This window comes from Caretta caretta, chromosome 10 (genome assembly GCF_965140235.1).
Source record: "Caretta caretta isolate rCarCar2 chromosome 10, rCarCar1.hap1, whole genome shotgun sequence".
NCBI classification, from domain to species: Eukaryota; Metazoa; Chordata; order Testudines; family Cheloniidae; genus Caretta; species Caretta caretta.
In genome coordinates, this window is record NC_134215.1 from 28,399,428 (window position 1) to 28,419,134 (window position 19,707).

General features: G+C 37.4%; 1 protein-coding gene across 30 annotated transcripts in view; it reads right to left on the reverse strand.

The window, feature by feature from the left end:
* The window catches only part of RBFOX1 (RNA binding fox-1 homolog 1), a 2,443,894-nt gene that overhangs the window by 980,755 nt on the left and 1,443,432 nt on the right, over positions 1-19,707 (reverse strand). For 26 of the 30 annotated variants that reach the window (XM_048868129.2, XM_048868130.2, XM_048868143.2 and 23 more), the window contains one exon: positions 8,840-8,887. The exons of the other annotated variants lie outside the window; for them this stretch is intronic. In XM_048868129.2, the coding sequence (XP_048724086.2) occupies positions 8,840-8,887 (48 nt within the window). The remainder of the gene's footprint in view (positions 1-8,839; positions 8,888-19,707) is intronic. 30 annotated transcript variants of the gene reach the window in all.

Genomic DNA, 19,707 nt, shown 5'->3' on the forward strand with positions numbered 1-19,707 from the left:
GCCAGTGTCTACCTGCCTATCTATGCTATAGCCACACCTTCACTTCGCAGTGTAGACATGCCCTTATTCTCAATCTCCTTTAGTATTCTTGTTCCACGTGGGGCCCACAAAATTCTGCCTCCTTTCCTGCGCTTGAGGCTAAAATACAGATGTGTTAAACTTCTAGTAATATTGTGAGTAAGGTTGCACTTGGACTATTTCTGAAAGAGGATACAACGCTTTTGGCCGGATTCTCAGCTAACATAAATGGGTGAAACACCATTGAAGCCAGACTTCAGGTGAAGTAATACCAGCTATATAGCTGTCTCTGTATGTCCAATGTTCTGATCAAGAATAGTGGACAAATATTATGTTCCTGTGCTTTAGCCCTCCGACAAAATTTGGTTATATCAAATGGAGGGGAATTTCAATTTTTTTGGAAAGATCACGATTCTGACCTGAAAGAAATTTAGTCCTGAGACATATGTATATTTCATAATAAACATGTGATGTCATTGCAGGATAATATACATGGCAATACACAAATTAGTGAAGTTCCTCACATTTGCTATGGCAATCAGAGGAGAAGTTAGGGAATTTAGTCTCACCAGGGAATATGGGAAGTGGGATGTCACTACCACCTCCACAAGGCTCACAATATTTAAGTAACTAACTAATATTTAGTATGTTATGTCCAGGGCTTCATCCCCTTTCCTCTAACCCTTCTATTCGCTATTTCCTTTGACTATAGATTCAGACTTTTATAATTATTTGTTTTGCCTCCAGCACACTGCGGTGACCAATGGAGAACAGGTTCAGTAGAGAAGAAAGTGTAGTAACCTTTGCAAAGAGGAAGACACACAGTATGGCCAGCACCAAGGGCTCAAAAAGCATGAGTCACAAAACATCTTCAGTTTGTCTTAAAAAAATGAGATTTTTACAAAAAATATATTTTGGATTCTTATTATTTGGCTTCTGATGTTTAAGCCTTGGGGGATTATGGTTCCAAACTTCTCTCTGCAACTATGAAGTTAGATAACTTTTTCTTTCCATCAGAGCTGAGATTCTTTCATAGGTACATGATTCCAGGAGCAGGGCTTTCAGAAAAGTACCAAATATTGTTAGATTTGGGATAAAACTGGGAGAGAGCAGGCAATGGTGGAGAAAAGAGTCTCATACAATAAGCACAAAGAAGATTTATCTAGGTTGCTGGGCATACACAGACCTGTAGCTCTCTGCCTTACATAGTGAGGAATTTACTATATAGGTTATGCCTGAATCATGGTCCAGATTAAGCAGTCCTGAGATAGAATAACTTCATGCCACTCATCATTCCCAACCCCGAGTTTTCTGATGCAGAGAAATCAGGTTGAATCATATATAAAAGGGGTTCAATGCAAGTAACCTGGGAAGAAGAGAAAAATCTGCATCACAAAGTAGATTAAGGATTGATGGCTAATTAAATGTACTCTCTCCCCGCTGCCCCCCACATTTATAGGCTGAAAGGCTGAAGGTAAAGACTAATCTCACACTTGGCAACTGCTCCCATCAACTTCAAAAGTTAGAAAACAGGAGTAACTTCACAATGTGGGAACAGGACGGTTGACAATAACTTCATTCAAAAGTCTCCACCTTTGAGCCAAAAATAAAATAAATGGATGGACCAGCAGCAGCCAACTTATCAGCTGTAATTATTCAGCTAAAAAAAACCCTTTAAAACATTATTTTATTGGGTGGATTCCAATACTGCTTAAAGGCCCCAGCTGCATCTGGGACCCCATTGTGCCAAGCACAAAATGGGAGGGGGGGGGACTTGTGCCCCAAATAATTTCTAGTCTAAATAGAGAAGAGACTAACAGTTACAGACAAATGACAAACAAGCCATTTGTGAGAAGTACACACATGGTAAATTTCTTCACACAAACCCTTCACCCTCCCTCTCTGAAAAGCTGCGATAGCCAACTTCTTGCACTGTTCTTGTTCACCATCACTGACCTTCCATTGGACCATACATCCTATGAAAACACATCTTAATTCAGTGGAGGGGGGGGGGGGGGAAGGTCACCTGCAAAAAAGTCTACTAAGGCCTACTCTCTGCCACTTCCATCCCTCAGTGTATCTGCAGGGCACGGGTCAGGTGGCAGAAAATATTCATGTTATACCATCCAAGCAAGAGAAGCAGTTTAATCTTAACCAGTTCATTGGAACTGAAATATTTAGTTCTGAAATGAAAATTTATACAAATTACTTGTCTTTACATTAAAAAAACATGGAGTAAGTTACAGAAAAGCAAAATTAATGTGTATGGTTTTGGTTCCCCTGGACCACTTAATAGGGATGCTGTTTGAAAGGACATATGTTATTATGCTAATTAACAACAATGGGTACATTTCTGAAAGTTCAGAGTTCATTCATAACAACCATCCTAAAATCTAGGTATCTATTCAAAGGTTATTACCATCCTTGAGTCTTCAAAATTTAATTAAAACCTCACTTCCTCAGAAGGCGTCTAGCATTTCTCAGTTGGAAATGTCACACCAATACCCTTATTTCTGATATTTCTGTAAAGGTATACCAAAATGGGAGAGAGAGAGAGAGAGAGAGGGGTGGTGGTGGTGGTGGGGCACTTAACCTATTAAAATTCATAATTATTTTAAGTTTGAGCCTAAAAATGGGCAGTTTCATGAGTGATTCATTTTTTATATAAACAGTTTTACTCATATATATCAAAATATTCATAAACAGTTCTCTTTTTAAAACTGTCAGGTTTTGTATCATAGTTGATCCTATAACTAGTTTGATTTTTGTCATGATTTAAAGGGTATTCTATAACTGACTTTTCAGCAATTTAATATTTCTCCTGATCAAAAGCAATATGAGATTAACATATATTTGTATACTTAGAGTGAAAGACTGAGGGCATTTTGAGCGATTCTTAAAGTGTGGAAATCATAGTCATTGTTAGAGAATTAGGAAAAACCAACTGTGATTCCAATCCTGTAAACACTTAAACATGCTTATCTTTACCCTCGCGAATAGTCCAAATGACTGAAATGCCAGCACATCCGAATGAAGGTGCAATTCTACTCTTTCCCAAAGAAGAGAGATGTAGATCTTAAGTTTATAGATATCTAGTGTTATTTTTTGTTATTAACGAGATAAAAGTTCCCATTAATTAGTAATAACATGCTTAATCAATGGTATTTTTCATTATAAAACAGCAAATAAAAGGATGTTAATAGTGCATGTGCTAATTGCACTGGATTGTCTCTGGTGCCTAACACAGATGGAATCAGAATATTTCTTTATATTCCTTCAGGCTTTGTAGACTAGCTCCTGAGCGCCTATGACATGGTTTCAAGAATTCTATTGAAAAATAAATGTATTGTTTTTATGGAATAAGCCTATGATATATTTATTTAATGATTCCAGGATGGGTTCTCTACGAGTTTGTACCCGGGATTGAAAATACAGATCTCTACCACTTGAGCTAAAGGAATGAACTGGTAGATAGCAGAAGTGGTAATTGGATTAGCCACTAGAGGGGAACATTAAATATTTTCTACAGCAGTGTTACAGTTAGATTGAACTACTTTTTTGTTTGTTCCCCCCAGCCTCCCCGATGAGCTCAAGTTGATTCCAAAAACTTGGGGAAGATGAATAGAGAGGACCGACAGAGAAGCACAAACAGAAACATAGTTCAATATACTGTATACATTTTGGGATTTCCACTTGCAAAAACCAGGCACAGGAATAATCATACTATAGCTCTAACATAAAAACTTTCTGAGTTGAGAGTTGTACTTATATCAAACAACTGATAAAAACAGCAGACATGTCTGTTGGTTGCGATCTTGCGTGCTTCCTTCATCAAGGACTCTCTTGATATTTGCCACAATGATGTACTCTCAAAACAGTTCTGGGGGTGGGCTGGCTGATTCTCTCCTCCTGTATGCTACCTACAACTGCTCTGTGAGAGTCTGTCACATTATGAAAAGTGCAGGAACCAAAAGCAGAAAGGCAGGAGACGGCACTAATAAAAAGGTCACCCCACTTCCCTGCCCAACAGCTCTTATGCAGCTGTAGGCAAGGTGAAATCACAGAAGAGCCTTCCAGGAGACGCAGGGGGAGGGCAACATGACAATAGTCATATGAACAGAGGGATGAGGAATGAGTCCCATAACATGAATAAAATCCAGCTCTCCCAGTCTTCAACCTTAAGACATGGTATTCATCCATATGACATAAGACTCCGGACATCTCATCTTCCCATTCCCCCAATCCCCCTTCCCCCTCCCCCAGTTAGTTTTTTTTCTTTCCTACTGGTCATCAGGAACCTAATCTCAAATATTAACAGACCAGTGTGTATAACAATGTACATCTCTGTGATGAATGGTCATGGTGTGGTGTTTAAAACTTCAGGAGACAAAACTTAAAAATGATTACATTAATCCCTTTGCAAAGGTGCCATTACAAGGCATACCAGATAAATCCCATTATTGTGAGGGCTTAAGTGAGGCTTAAGTGGTGCATAGGCCTCTTGCCGGCCATTTGCACATGGGCGAACATACCCATACAAATTAAACATCACTTTTTATTTATTCACAGATAACACCATTGTGATGCATCACCTCTACTTACGATGGGTCAAGACACTACAGTACACTGCAAGACATTGTTTCCAGAAAAAAGTTATTCCCCTTATCAAGAAATGAAATATCCTTGATGCTAAATTACATACTATTTTACAGAAAAGAATAACATTTCTACTTTTGGCCTATCACAAAAGAACTCCTGATGAGACAATGAAAATGTCCATAAAAAAGAAATACGTTGAATAAAACAACACAAAACACCCTACCACTCCTTTATCCTGGTTCATTTTGTGGGGTTTGCTTACTTTGATGTTTGAAATATATTATTTCCCCACCAACATCACAGTTACAGTTTCTGATGGTCAGAAATGGTTTTGCTGATAACACCTGTTCTCGTGACATTTCCAGACCAACTGTGTAGACTCAAGTAGTACAAATATAGTCTCAAACTTCTGGATGTTTATCCAAACCAAAACCAAAATCAACCATTGACCTAACAGGGAGTAATATTCAGACACGAGCACAAGTAAGGGTTAAGGAAAAAATTAAAAGGAAGTTACACATTTCAAATGTATTTGAGTGACAGAAAGTGAGTCCCATACCAACAAGTCTCAATGCAGAAGAATAAATTAATATTATATAATATAATTTGATAAGTCACTGGATAAACGCAAGACCTTCAAGAGAAGATTAGAGAGGATGTTAGAAAATTGTACTCGGCTAACTGTTGACTTTCTTTCCCAGTTAAACATATTCAACTAATGTCTAACTTCCTCATGGTTAATGTGGGACTGAGTTACAGTGCCAGAAATACAATAGAAAAAAAATCCAGATATTTAATTGCAGCCATCTAGCATGAGATATAGGACATACAACCTGAATTAAAAGATGGGCTAGGTATACCTTTGTGGCCACAGAGTGACACTGTTTCACCATATAAAATGTAAGTAACAAGAGAAGTAAAGCATATTCAGATAATATATTAATGAGGTTGCAGACTGATTTTTCAGTCTGCAACTTTTGCCATAACTTTTCCAACATTTGTACTATAAAAATGAACCAACAAGTTTAAGAATTTCTCCATTTTAGGAATTAAAACTCAAGCCAACAGTGTTCAAACCTTGGTGCCTAAAGTTAAGCTCCTGAATCCATATATAAGCCTGAAGCATGTACTCAAAGTGCCCCAGTAGTCTCATTGATGCACTTGGATGAACTGGGGCCCTAAATAGACGTGGCCTGACTTTTAGAGGTGCTGAGCCCTTGCTGGTTGCACAGACTTCATATGTGGCTGCACATGCTGAGCACCTCTGAAAATTAGGCTTCCACATTATAGGTGCCATAATATGGATTTAGCAGTCCACCATTCGTCATCCAGGTTTGAAGATGGTCCAACATTAGTCATATTAATTTTAATAGGAGAGCTAGACAAATGTGATCTATAAACATTTCAGAGGCTCTGTGAGAGGCAATTATTCTAAAGTTTTATGCAATTCTTTGTGAAAACTATATTTGTTGTAAGATACACTAATTTGAGAAGAAGGCCAATGATTCAGGTTTTTCTTGGGGTTGCAGATATTTGTTGTAAAGCATTTTACTTATTAGAAACTATTCCATTCGATAGCCTATAAGTTCAAGAGCACTGCACAGATGCACATAAAAACCTCTCAGCTTTTATTTCATCTCTGCAAATACAGAGGTTAGTCTTACCCTTTGTTTTCATAGTATAAGTAAAAATTATCTGCCAAGCAGTCACCATATCAGAAACAGCATGACAGGGTCACATTGTGCTCTGAATTGGGTGCTTTTGTCAGTATTTATAGCTGTCCTGCAGAAAATCTCCCATCAAAAAATAATTACAAAATACATGCAGGTTTTTCTAAATAATTGGGAACACTATGTGAAGTGTATTAAGATGAAAAAGTTACATTTTATGTACCATATAAAACACATGCAAACAAATACTATAGGTACAGTGCTACAGAATAAAAAAGTACTCTGATGTGGAAATCTTCAATACAAACATCTAAAAAACATTTAGTTTGTTTCACTTCTTTCTATGAATTGACAGTGGTGTAGAAAATTTGCACTGGAATAGTCTTTAATTTTCCCTCTATGAAAACTGGATGCAGAGACCATTTAAGATCTTCAAGCCAACATGGGGAAGCTAACTAGTATGCCAGTGAAGTGTGGTAATGAAGACAGCACAAAAACATGTTCAGCCATCTACCTAGCTAAGACGAAGGAGATAAGCAAAGGGCAACTACAAAAAGAAAGGTCAAACAGGAAGGAGGGGGAAACTGGCAATCCAATGTAAACTGAAAATATTTTATCACTATTTACAACAAAAACAACATACTGTGACATGTGAATGGCATTTTAGGCAGGCATAAAATTAGTAATGTAGACAAGAAAATCAAAATTCAAAGCCCCAGAATTTACGTATTTTAATTGAAAAACAGCCTCAGACCTTAAAAATAATCAGAATAGTAACAGCAACAAGGAAAATGTAAATTTCATGTACAGGGAGAACAAATATTTGTTTAAACTTCTGAACAGCATAGCAGAGACATTCTTCCTTTATATGAACTCTGCTATCCTTTGTTCATAGACAGGATCACTAAATGTAATCAAAAGCTTTTTTGAGCTCTGCTATGGAAAGCTATTTGGAAGCAATCTGGACAGTCAATGAAACACTGCTGTATTTACTTAATCTCTAACCATGAGGAGAATTACAACATAAGATTAGTTCTATTATGTTCAATACTTGCCTGAGTTAAATATTTAATATTCCTTTCTTTAAATAGAAATATAATCCTATCCTTGGGTATTACAAGAATTATAGAGAAGCTTGATAATTCTGGTCTTCAAACATCTAATACTAATTCCAGCTGTATTTTAATATCTTACATAAATTCCTAACTATATGCCTTTGTTTAGCTGAAAATAGGTTTTCCCCCCCTACTCCATTACTGAGGTTGCCATATCCTTCTCATATATTTCAGCAAAGCAAATGAGTTTTATGATGACTTATACTGCTGCACTACTTCCAATATTACATTACGCCATAAGCAAAAAGAATGTTGGCTAACAGTCCTGTACAAGACTTGGGAAATAATGTATCAGTTAAAAACTAATTTCTGAACAAACTCCTAACCGATGCAGACTCTTAAAAACCTGGTACCCACAAAAAGTTAAATATTTATTTTTGAGGAACAGAGGAGCTGTTGACATATATTGTCTCCAACACCAATGTTCAGAAAGAATGTTTGTTTGGAAGGTGCATCAAAGAAGATTAACACTATTATCTGCATTCCTTCATTTCATGGCATAATTAAAGTAATACTAAAAGAATAAAGAGTTGCGGTTTCAACATGCAGTTTTGACAGGGTCATGCTAGTAACATTAGAACAAGACCTTTCTTCATTTCTCTTTCCAGGTTGGAAAAGACCAGTGCTCAGCTTAAGCATTTCTTCAGGAAAAAAAGACCTTGGTTAATGAAGTCCTCAACTATCTGGTAGAAGGCACTCATTTAACAAAGCAGGATCTCTCCAGACATTACATATTACTCAGTTTTTAAGTTAACAAATTACAAATACTACTCCTAAATCTTTTAAGGACTTGAGGTTTAGATAAAGAAGAAAACTGGAAAAAAAAAAGATATGCATAGCTTTATGTACTTTCTTGGACAATTACAACTGGAAAAGATATTTTCAGAGTCAGCTCTATTCCTCATCATCAATTTAGCAGAGAAAGAAAGCATTGCCAGGCCAGGCATTGATAGAGGTATTGATAAAAGATTCTGAAAAGTAATCATCACCTGGATATTTTGAGAATACCGTACTTATTGCAACATATTAAAGTTTACTGCAGAGAATTTATGTGATGGTGTTGTTAATAAACACTCAATAACAAGCACGATGGAAAGCAAACTTTCAATAGAGATGGCTTTTACACTGTTTATATTCTATGGAGAGCTGCAATTCCCTTCAGAACAAATAGTTAAATCAATTTCTAGGTTGACTACACTCCGTAGTCAAAATAGGGTACACATAATCTATATTTTCAAGGCCTAAATACATTTTCCAACATTTTTTCACATAAAAGCTCATTTAAAGCTAAAAATGCACCTCAATTAGAAACCTCAAATTTAGACAGTTTGATTTAACTTAAAATTATACTATACTAATAACAATGATTTGATAGCCTTTAAACACATTTTTTCAGTAAGTGGATTAACACAAATTGCATAAAAATTAATCACTTACTTTTCTGTCTTCTGTTTCTACACAGGAACTGCACTCTGCTTTAGTATCCTGAGAAGACAGGTAGATGAGGAAGGGGAGGACAACAAAAATAAAAACACTGGTCAGAGAAAGAACCACTTTCACAGAGCACATACACCATGGTTATTGAAAACTCAGAAGAAAGAAAGGGTACCAAAGTCCTGAAAGTGGTTTCTCAACCCATTATCTTTTATTACACTGAGCTTTCTTCTGGGGGTTTTTTGGTACATACAGTATCTTTAAAGATACGGTGTTAACTTGTAAGGGCCTTAAGTAAGCTTAATAAAGCTTTACTACAAGCAGATATCCCTTAAGATCAATGATAGGATTCAAAGATCATAAAACACAAATCTGCTCCAATACAATAAGCCCAGCGCAAAAAATGAAACTCTAACCACTTTCAGTTTGTATGATAGGTTTTCTTTTTGTTGTTTATGTTCTGAGGAAATATAGTTGTTGTTTTTTAAATAACAAGACTAAAATTTACTACTAAAGGCCAAATTAACCTCTAGCATAAGTGGAACCAACACAATTGAAGGCAATAAATCTGTTTGATGAGAACAGTGAGGAATCTGCCCTTAAAATTTTGACACTATTACTGTGATATCTAGTGTTGCAATATTTAGCTTTGTCTCATTTTTATATTAGTTGGTTACTTTATATCTTCAAGATACTCCATATTTGGAATTCACTGTGCAATGGACCCTTGCCTTACTATACTTGAGTATATTCAAGTCTATTGATTTTCAGAGACGCTAGCCTTCCATTGACTTCAGTTGGAGGGTTAGATGCTCCACACACCTGAAAATCAGATCCCAAGTTTATGGACTTCCTATTTCTTTATGCATGCAAATTAAGACTCTGACTTCTATTTAAGGTCCTTCTCTCTGGCCTGTGATTGTAGTAGTTTAGCCTTGTTTATACATAGATAGTACACCTACTTGGAATCTCACATCCATTTTCAGTTTAACTACGCAGTTCTGCATTTTTACTGTTTGCTAATTCTAAATATCAGGCTTATGTTTTTACCGCACAAGATATGCACAGATAATTCACTGCATATGTATATCGTATTCTTAATTTTATTATTTCTTCATGTTATCTTTACTATTTGCAAACAAGCTCTATAATAAGTTTGTAGTCAACTAAAATAAAGGGAAGATTAAAAGTGGCAAAATTTTGTTTGCTTTCCAAACTCACTTGTACTCTAGTTGGGTGTGTGGGGCTCTTGCCTTCATTTAATTACTGCAACATTAATGGTTTGTTGTGAAAAGTGTTGTCTGGAGCAGAGAAGGCTCAGGTAAGGGAACTTCCTGCAGGCCCTGACTTACCTTTCCTTCTGCTTGTTCAATCTAGCAAGTTACCTCGATGTCAGATTCCCTCTAGTATACAGCTATAACACTTCACAGAGCTGCAGTGCCTTCTCTGTTGAAGGAAAGCTGTTGTGATAGCTTAGACCATCTAAGTAATTTACATAACTATTTCTTGTACACATAAATAGAAGTGAGCTGTAGCTCACGAAAGCTTATGCTCAAATAAATTGGTTAGTTTCTAAGGTGCCACAAGTACGCCTTTTCTTTTTATAAATATAAGGGGATAGCACCATCCCCTATATTTTCTTGCACATGTAATTTTCTGAGACAGGGGTAAAAATATCTCCAAAAATTGGTTAATTCAACAACATTAAAGTATAAAAAATTGAGATTTTCTTTATGTTTTTTAAACTTGTTATTGTTGGTGTTTTAGTTGGTTATCCCCTTTCTTCAAACAGTACTTTCAGTATGAGCAAATCAAAGACTATCCTTCCTCTGATTGTCTAGGCTATTAGCTGAAGCTACTTTGCTACAAAGTCCCACATAACAGGTTCAAGGCTGCTGCCGGATAGTATTTTCCACAAAATTCCCCTTACAACAAACTTGCAGAAAGTTATGAAATAAAGCAAACCATGGTCAAATTAAACTGAGAGATCTCATTTGGACAGGCACAATGCAAAATTTCCAATGCACCTCAAACCCCAGCTCTTTAAACTTTATCCCCCATAGCAGATAAACAAAACCAGAAAAAACCCAATGATTTTTTCATGGGAAAATGGGGGGGGGGAAGAGAAGGAAGGAAGAGAGATAATTGTTTGTATTTTCAAAAAGTTTCCTGCAAGATTATTTGGTTTTTCAATCAAAAAATAAAAAAAATGTTTTTGAGGATTTTTTCAGTAAAATTATACTGGTAAAAAGGTGTTTGTTTTCAAAAGCAAGCGTGTTTTCTTGAAAACAATTTTTTTAAAAACAAACAAACAAAAAGTAAATTCTGCTAACGCACTTCAATCCATACCTTTAATGTTCCTTACTAATCCCATCCTGAACATTTGTCTTGCAGAAGTCATGTTATACTCAAGCATTTTCTTTCAACGTTGACTCATTTCAACAATTCTCTTCCCAATTTATAGGAAGAAAAGCACTATCTATCTACTGGCAGACTTTCCTCAATTTGCCTTTAACAGAATCCACTTCAGCTTATTCTTCTGCAGTTTGCAAGCAGGGAGAATAGGGAGAACAAAAAAAAAGAAAAACAACCCACCACCACCACTTCTTCTAATATGATACTAGCGCAGACTTCATTAGTCAATGCTTTCCACCTGTTATCTATGTCCTAGGTCATCTTTTGGAGATAATGGAATGCTCTTTAACATATTTACTGGTTAATTAAATTTGAATATCATTTCATATTACCAAGGACAAAAGTGCCTCTATCTCACATGCTGACCCAAATTAAATAAGTGCAGAATAAAGTGGCTCACCTGAGAATCAAGATGCAGCTATTTCAAACAAGCATGATGCCAAATATTGCTTTGTAAAGACCTCACAATCCTTTATTCCTCTACACCAGGGTTCTTTACCTTTTTCTTTCTGAGGTCCCCACAATAGGCTATAAAAACTCCACGGCCCACCTGTGCCACAACACCAGTTTTTCTGCATATAAAAGCATTGGTGCTGGCCTGAAGTGGTTTCCATCATATACCTGGTTTACAGTTTGGTTCAATGGCTTTCAGCAGCTCCACTCTACAAATTTTTCCAGTGTCCCTGTTTAAAAGCCAGGGCCAGTGCTAAGGAGTAGCAAGCAGGGCAATTGCCAAAGGCCCCACGCCACAGGTGACCTGCAAAGCTAAGTTGCTCAGGCTTTGGCTTTAGCCCTGGGTGGCAGGGCTCAGGACAGCGGGACTTTGACTTTCTACTCTGGGCTCCAGGGAGTCTAATGCTGGTGCTGCTTGGCGGACCCCCTGAAACCTTCTCATGGCCACCGAGGGGGCCTCAGACCCCTGGTTGAGAACTGCTGCTCTACACTGTCCCATATGCTCTTGTGCTTTGTTAGTTTGCCATTAGCCTTTCTCATGAAAAGCTTCCATTTTAACACCAGAATTCATAAACATCCACTAATTAGACAAGTCAGTATAGAGAACTATAATACTACTTCACCTGCACAAAACAGAACACATCTTTCCTCTCTCTAGTTGTATATAGGAATATTTTGTGTGCCTCCGTAAGCCCCTTCCTAGGAGAGGGTGCAGTTAAACACAAGCCAGTCCAGCTGGGGAGGATTTGGGGCATCTCAGCTGCAGGAATCAGTAGAAAAATGAGACCAAAAAGTTACTGCTCCCAGAGATAGGGAGGCAATGTTGACCAGTGCATAAGGAATGAGAGTTAGATAAAACTGAGATACTATCTCCATTATAACTGGCCTACTGTGTGATAATAAAACATTTAATCTCTCAGTGCTTCTTGGAAAAGAAGGGTAATGATACTCACCACAGCCCAGACCCTCTTTGTAAAGCAAGTTGAGGGCTGTGTAGGTGAAGTTCCAGTGTTACTGGAAGCAGTGGCCAACAGCAGTTACTTGTATTCACTTATCTTTGAATCTCCAAAAGAGGCAGATCTTGGTGAGGACATTTTCCTGCAGGAATCAGGACTTGCAGCAGAGCCAGTCTCTGGACAACTGAATTAGCACAGCTGGCGTGTAGTAAGCTCTCTGATTGTTTGGAAGAGTCATCAGACTGGCTCTTAAACCCAGCAGCAGTTCAGCAGCTACTCAAGCATTTGCCCCATGGCTGTGATAGCTCCGGTCTTCGCTCATTCCAAATAACCCAGTCTTAAGCCATGGTTCTGTTTCCTGATTTCTATTCAGACCCTTGCTTCCAGCATCTGGCTCCTGTGCTAACCACTAAGGCTGACCACCCACACCTAGGTCACTGACAGCTCCATTATAGCTTCAGGAGCAGAAATCTTAACTGAGAATGGTGCTCAAGGACTGGAACAACTTAAGACACCCTTTATTATTTTATAGTTTCTGTTAATCTAGGGTTTTTACATTTTAAAATGTTTGTCTGAATCATTTTTGGCACCTCTACCCCAGCCACCATGGCAGGTGGCACCCCAGAAGGTAGTAACAGCCACTTTCAATTCTACTTTTCTAAAATTCTGCCTTCCTGTAAATAATTTTTCTGCACTGCTGGGTGAATTCCTGTAAGAAGACATTTCCTTACTACAGGAAAGAATGAATTTTAAAGGAGCAAAGATTAAAGAATATATGAGTCACAAAATTTACATTTTTTATATCACTAAAAGGAAGCAGTGCTGTGTACAGGGACAATCTATGATAGGATGTAATTAAGGGTCTATTTAGACCTATAATTTACCTCTTAGTAGCTGGATGGCAATCTTTAATTTATTGATTATATTTAAAAACAACAACTGGTAAGAGCTCCCGTACTTTTGGAAAACAAGGGGAAAATGCTGGATTCCTGTGCAAGAGTACAGTTTGTATATGTTACAGATTCATTCATGGTGCACAGTAGAAGCAAGCGAAAAGTTTAAAAAAAGGCATCTTCTTTTTTTTTTTTTTATTTCCTGCTGAGGACCGTGCTAGTGACACAGAGAAAGCCATCTGGCACAAGCACCACAACTGCCATCTTTCCAAGATTATTCAATTTACTCTTGTCACAATTAATTTACTAAACCTGCACTGTTTTGTGTGTGTGTGTGTGTGTTTGTTTGGTTTAGATGATACTATTGGCGTGTCATCCAACTCAGACCAACATTTAAGGACTCTGAGGGAATTGCTCATTTTCTGAATAATGTTGGACTCAAATTGGAAAAATTTCATTTTTGCAGAAACAAATTGTTATTGGTTTTGCACCTTGTATCTCTGATGTTTTCTGGTGGTCGATGACCCGGCCTTTTCAAAATTAAAGCAGTCAACTACTGGTAAGTGAGCTCAGACAACAGCTATGCCTGTTGAAGTATCAAGAGTTTTCACGTTGGGGCTGCGCATGCATATCTGCACCTTCAGTTACCCAAAGGAAAGAAAACACTTTCTGAGACAACTAGTATCATAATTCTCTAGACAAGTTGTACCTGGCTAGTTTAAAAAAAGGTTGTATGTTTGAATTTAAACTATTTATAAATATGCTTTCTACTTCCTACACACACCTGTTCTAAAAAACAGAGTCATGGTAGCTACTGTTGAACCTATGCTGTCAAAGTGAGTCACTTGTAAAAGGGAGGGTAGAGAATAAAGACTTTGGAGGGGCATTCTCCACTGGGTGATATATTTAAAGATGCTGGGTGGAATTTTCCACAAGCAACAAGATAACAAAACTGATCTTCATGTCTGTGTGTGAGTGTGTATATGAGTCAAATATCTCTAAGGAAGAGTACTTTAAAATTCAGTAGGGATTAAACCAATAGGCGTGACTCTAAAATCTTATAGGTTTTCTCAGAAAATGAAATGCTTTCTATAAAATTGGTAACCCAACCAATAGAATTTAAAAGAAAATGATATTCCTGGTATAGAATTGCTCTCTTAAATTCTATGGGTCATTTTTATGCAAGTGATTTAGCAATAGCTGGAGTTGAGCTCCCCCAGCCCCGCATCATACACTTCAATCTGAATGCACATTGTTCCATTATATCTCCAGTGTCAAAGCAAAACAAGTACTTAGCCAATTACTTGCAATATGTTTTCAAAATCTTTGCATGTGAAAGGAGCACTATAAAAACCCAACTACTGTCTTGTTCATGGTTTTGTACAACTCCAACCAGGAATCAGAGAAACCAGTTTTTTGCAATTTATCAAGAGCTGCACATAGGACAACATATACCTCCTGAAAGTTTTAGTAGTACCTGAATACAGATGCTACAAACACTTATACACAATGCTTAACTTTACAATGTGACTACACAAGACAGTAAAGAATAGAGAGTAGAACGTAAGGGACAAAATGATCATTTTAATCATCTGAACAATTTTGTACTTGAATTGGTTTTGGAATTACTCATCCTAGGCAGGTATTTTTCCCCTGCTCCTTTTTTGATTTTGCTAGTTTTGATGATTCATGTTTTTCAGAGGATTTATAGTTTAAAATACTGGTCACTTGGGAGACGTATCTACTGTCTTGATTTCTATCTTAGTATTTTATATTAACATACTTGCCCCGCCCCTTCTCTAAGGCCCTTCCCTGTTCGCTCCATCCCCCTTCCCTCCATCGCTTGCTCTTCTCCACCCTCACTCACTCACTTATTTTCACTGGGCTGGGGAGGGTCCCTTTTTGACCAGACACCTGGCAACCTTATGAATACAGAAGCAAAAGAAAGGTCCTGGTGATGGAAAAGAAGAACATCCAATGGCAGCATGAGTCTTGCTCATGTTTTAACTTTGGGTTGATGAGAAGACTCTAAACAACTTATTTTATTTTTAATTTTATTTTATTGATGCACAATAAGAATAACTAGAATTGACTGACCCAAATAATAAATTATCACACTTAGAACATTAAAAATATACGTAGATATTGTCCAATAGGTTTTGTTTTTTCCTACCTCTTCACACTGTCTGGCCAATGTGCCTCAACACTTTACTGGAAGTACCAGCTTCAAGTAGGACAGTATGTTACTAGCAATGTACCTGGTGCTCGGAAAAAAAGTGTTTTAAAGTAAAAAACAGGAAGTTAGTTTTGGGGTCAGATCCTCCAATTCCTATTTGCACTGAGTAGCTCTTTGAGTTCTACTTTTAGTTAGTTACATTGAGTTTTACTTTTCTCCATGTGTCATCCTATAAAAGAAAATGGAGCAAAGTGTTAGTAAAAGTGGCAAAACCATGCCTTTTAGGAGCATGTCCAATGTACATGGAGCTGCACAAATGTAGAGGGAGACAATCCCTGCAGGGCTGGATTTAGGGGCAGGCAACCATCTGGGGTGCCGGACTTGGGGGGTGCCCTGGCTCGGGGTGTTGTTTGCAACAAAAGGGACAACAGAATGTTTAAAGTAAAATGTTTCAGGTATTCTGTATATGGATTCACTTTTCACTAATCTCCTAGAATGTCTGGACCTTTGTAGAATCTCATGGAACCTTCCAGACTTTGAGAACTACATTTTCTTTGCAACCCCTTGTCCTACAATGATGTCAGTCTCATAGTTATATGAGAGATAGGGAGTTGCCAGTCAGTAAGTGAAATATAAGAACAAAGTGAAGTGAGAGCCCAGCTTCTGTTCTATTGTGTAATTGTGAAAGTGTACTTGTGTTTTAAGTCTTGAAGTGTAAGCAGCATCTAATAAAAGTCACAGAGAAAACAATTTGTATATTTGTTTATATTTGGCATGAATAAATACAGATTTACAGATCCTAGCACGCAAATTTATCATCTTATATGACAGGGATAAATCATGCATGCAAACTGTGCATCAAAGTCATGAAATAATCACAAATGCAATAAAAATAAGGTATTCAAAAGTTTACCAAATGGAAGGGGGTTGTGCTGAAGATGTTCCTCTACTGGGGTGCCATTTGGTCTAGGGCTGACCCTGGGTCCCTACCAAACAGCCTACAATATAGCTGAGTGTGAGAAGGAAGTGCATTCTCTATGGCTACTCAATCTCTCATCTGTTACACACATAATCGACACTAACTGATGTTTTTAACAGTCACAGGAAGACCTTTCCACTAGAAACTGCACTTAGAACAAACTCATCAAGAGTCCACTAATCAGCCAAAATAACTTCTGGCCACTGCTGACCTGCTGTAGATTTGAATCCCCAACACAGAAGTGCAAAACCTAGTTATCTCATGAGCACCCCCTGAGTCCTTCCTTTCTTCAGTATGAGGAGGAGACACAATGGTGAGCAGTAGTAACTCAGTAGGGAGACAGTAAGCCTGACATATTCCCCATATATATAATAAATGGGATGGAAGAATTTAAAGCTGATCAAAGTTAAAGTTTAGGCTGCAAAATGCAAAGAAACATACATTACATGAACCATGAAATGAAACATAAAATCACAGAAATGTAGGACTGGAAGGGACTTCAATAGGCCGTATAGTCCAGTCCTCTGCACTAAGGCAGGACTAAGTATTATTTAGGCCATTCCTGACCAACTTGGTCTTATAAAACTCCAGTGACGGAGACTCCACAATCTCCTTAGGCAATTTGTTCCAGTGCGTAACTACCCTTACAATTAGGAAGGTTTTCCCGATGTCTAACCTAAATCTCCCTGGCTGCAATTTAAGCCTATTACTTCTTGTCCTGTCCTCAGTAGCTAAGGAGAACAATTTATCACCCTGCTCTTTATAAGAACCTTTTATATACATGAAGACTTATCCAGTATCCCCTCAGTCTTCTCTTCTTACAGATTAAACAAACCCTTTTTTCCACTATTTCCTCATGGGTTATGTTTTCTAGACCTTTAATCATTTTCGTTGCTCTTTTCTGGACTTTCTCCAGTTTGTTCACATCTTTCCCAAAGTGTAGTGCCCAGAACTGGATACTGTACTCCAGTTGACGCCTTATCAGTGCTGAACAGAGGAGAAGAATTGCTTCCCATGTCTTGCTTAAAACACTCCTGCTAATATATCCCAGAAATCCTCCTCCTCCTTGTACTTCAAGGATGGGCTCCCAGAATACTGGACTCTTGTGGAATAACATGACAGTGTGATGATGGGGGTGTTGAATATACCAGACTCAAAAGCCCGATGTTTGTGTTTAGTTCAGGAGATGCACACCTCTCCAACCATCTGCCAAAACCTTCCCCCACAAGTAATATCACTCTTGCTCTCTTCTTGTTTATGAAATATATTTTTAAGGAGTCACTAAATAAAACCAATATAAAATGAAAAAAAAAAAGCCAGAATAACCAGATCTGATTCAAGAGCAAACCATGTAACCCCCAAACAAGCCATCTTGAGAAACACAAAAGGCAAACACAAACACATTTCAAATTAATAAAAAAAATAGTAAATACACGGCATATACAAGAAACCAAGCAGCCAGATTCAAAATGGTGAAGGATATGCCTGCTGAAATACGTGGGTCTTATGCTGGGTCCTAAAAATCAACCAAAGGAGGGCTGCAGTAAACCTCCTTTAATCAGAAAGTCCTTCTTATGACTTGGCTGTGACTTAACCTAGTGATGAAACTACTTGCTGAGACCTAGATTATTGAGGATTTTCTATACCAAGGCCTAAATTACAGAAACAAAAATAACTTGGACAGGGTGACGAATGAATGGGACGCTGTCAGCAATGGTGATGAGGCTTCCCAGACATCCCCAAAATTTATATATGGCTAAGATTCAGAGGAACCAACTGACACAAGTGAAATTTTGCCTTTGACCTGAGGCTCTATATTTACATAAAGGGTACACAAATTTATCAAGCAAAAAAAAGCACATGGTCAGTCATGGTTTATTGTAAGTTTATTGTACTACACACAACAGAAAGCACACTTTTTGTCCCTTTTGCAAGTTCAAGCAAAAGGACAAATACTACCAGTGCAGGGTTGTGTGTGACATTTCATATGCTGCTTTGAACCATCTGCCGAGCCAGAAGATTCCTGAGACAAACCTGAGCAAGCTAGCCAGCAGGTTCCCCAAATATGGTCTCCAAGCCAGGCAATGTTTATCACTCTTTTTATTAAGTTATCAGAACCAGCTACATACCTGAAGTCCTTATGTTATGTGAGAGAGTATGGCATCTCTTCTTGATAAACTAAATGCACACAATTTATGCCTCTCTGCACCAGCATAAAGGGAATCTGGCCCACAGTGGCTAATGTTAAATTGCTTAGTGCTGATGATGTAAAAAAAATAATTAAAATGCTCCTAATACCAGCATTGTTCAGTGATTAAGCCTTGCCTTCATCTACAAGGCAAGATATTTGGTATACCTCCTATTATCCTTTTCTTTCTCTGTAAAAAAATAAAAGACCAAACAATACGAAACAAGCCCACTGCTATAAACCTGATGCTGGAAGAGGAAAATGAGAGACAGTCATCTTGTTCAATATCTTTGGAAAGCAATATGTCAAATCATCAGGCTCCTAGTTGGTGGAAAGGTCAATGTACTGGACTTAGAATGTTGTTGTAAATTCCAATCACATAATGGGACTCTTCCTCATATTCTCTAATTCTTCAGTAAATTTCTATAACATTGGGAAGTTATATTAAACAATAACATCTTTCAAAATCAGCTAGCTTCAGATTTATAGTAACTATGTTAAAATATTATTTGTACTGTATTATATTGGCAAAAGTGGTGTCATTCATTAGAAAATACCTAAAATGCCTATATCTACCACATGACAAAATAAAATTGCTTATGCAATGCTGTTGTATTCTTTTGGTCGTTGTGGTTTTTATTTGCTTATTTCAGCAAAAATACAAGCTCTCCCCGTAACAAAAAAAACAAACACCCCAAAACCCAAAAACATAACACCTCTCTTTCCCATCCATTTCAGTTAAAAATTTCCTTTTTAGGGCATACTTGAGATAAATGATACTTATATATAAATATCTAAAAAATATCCATGG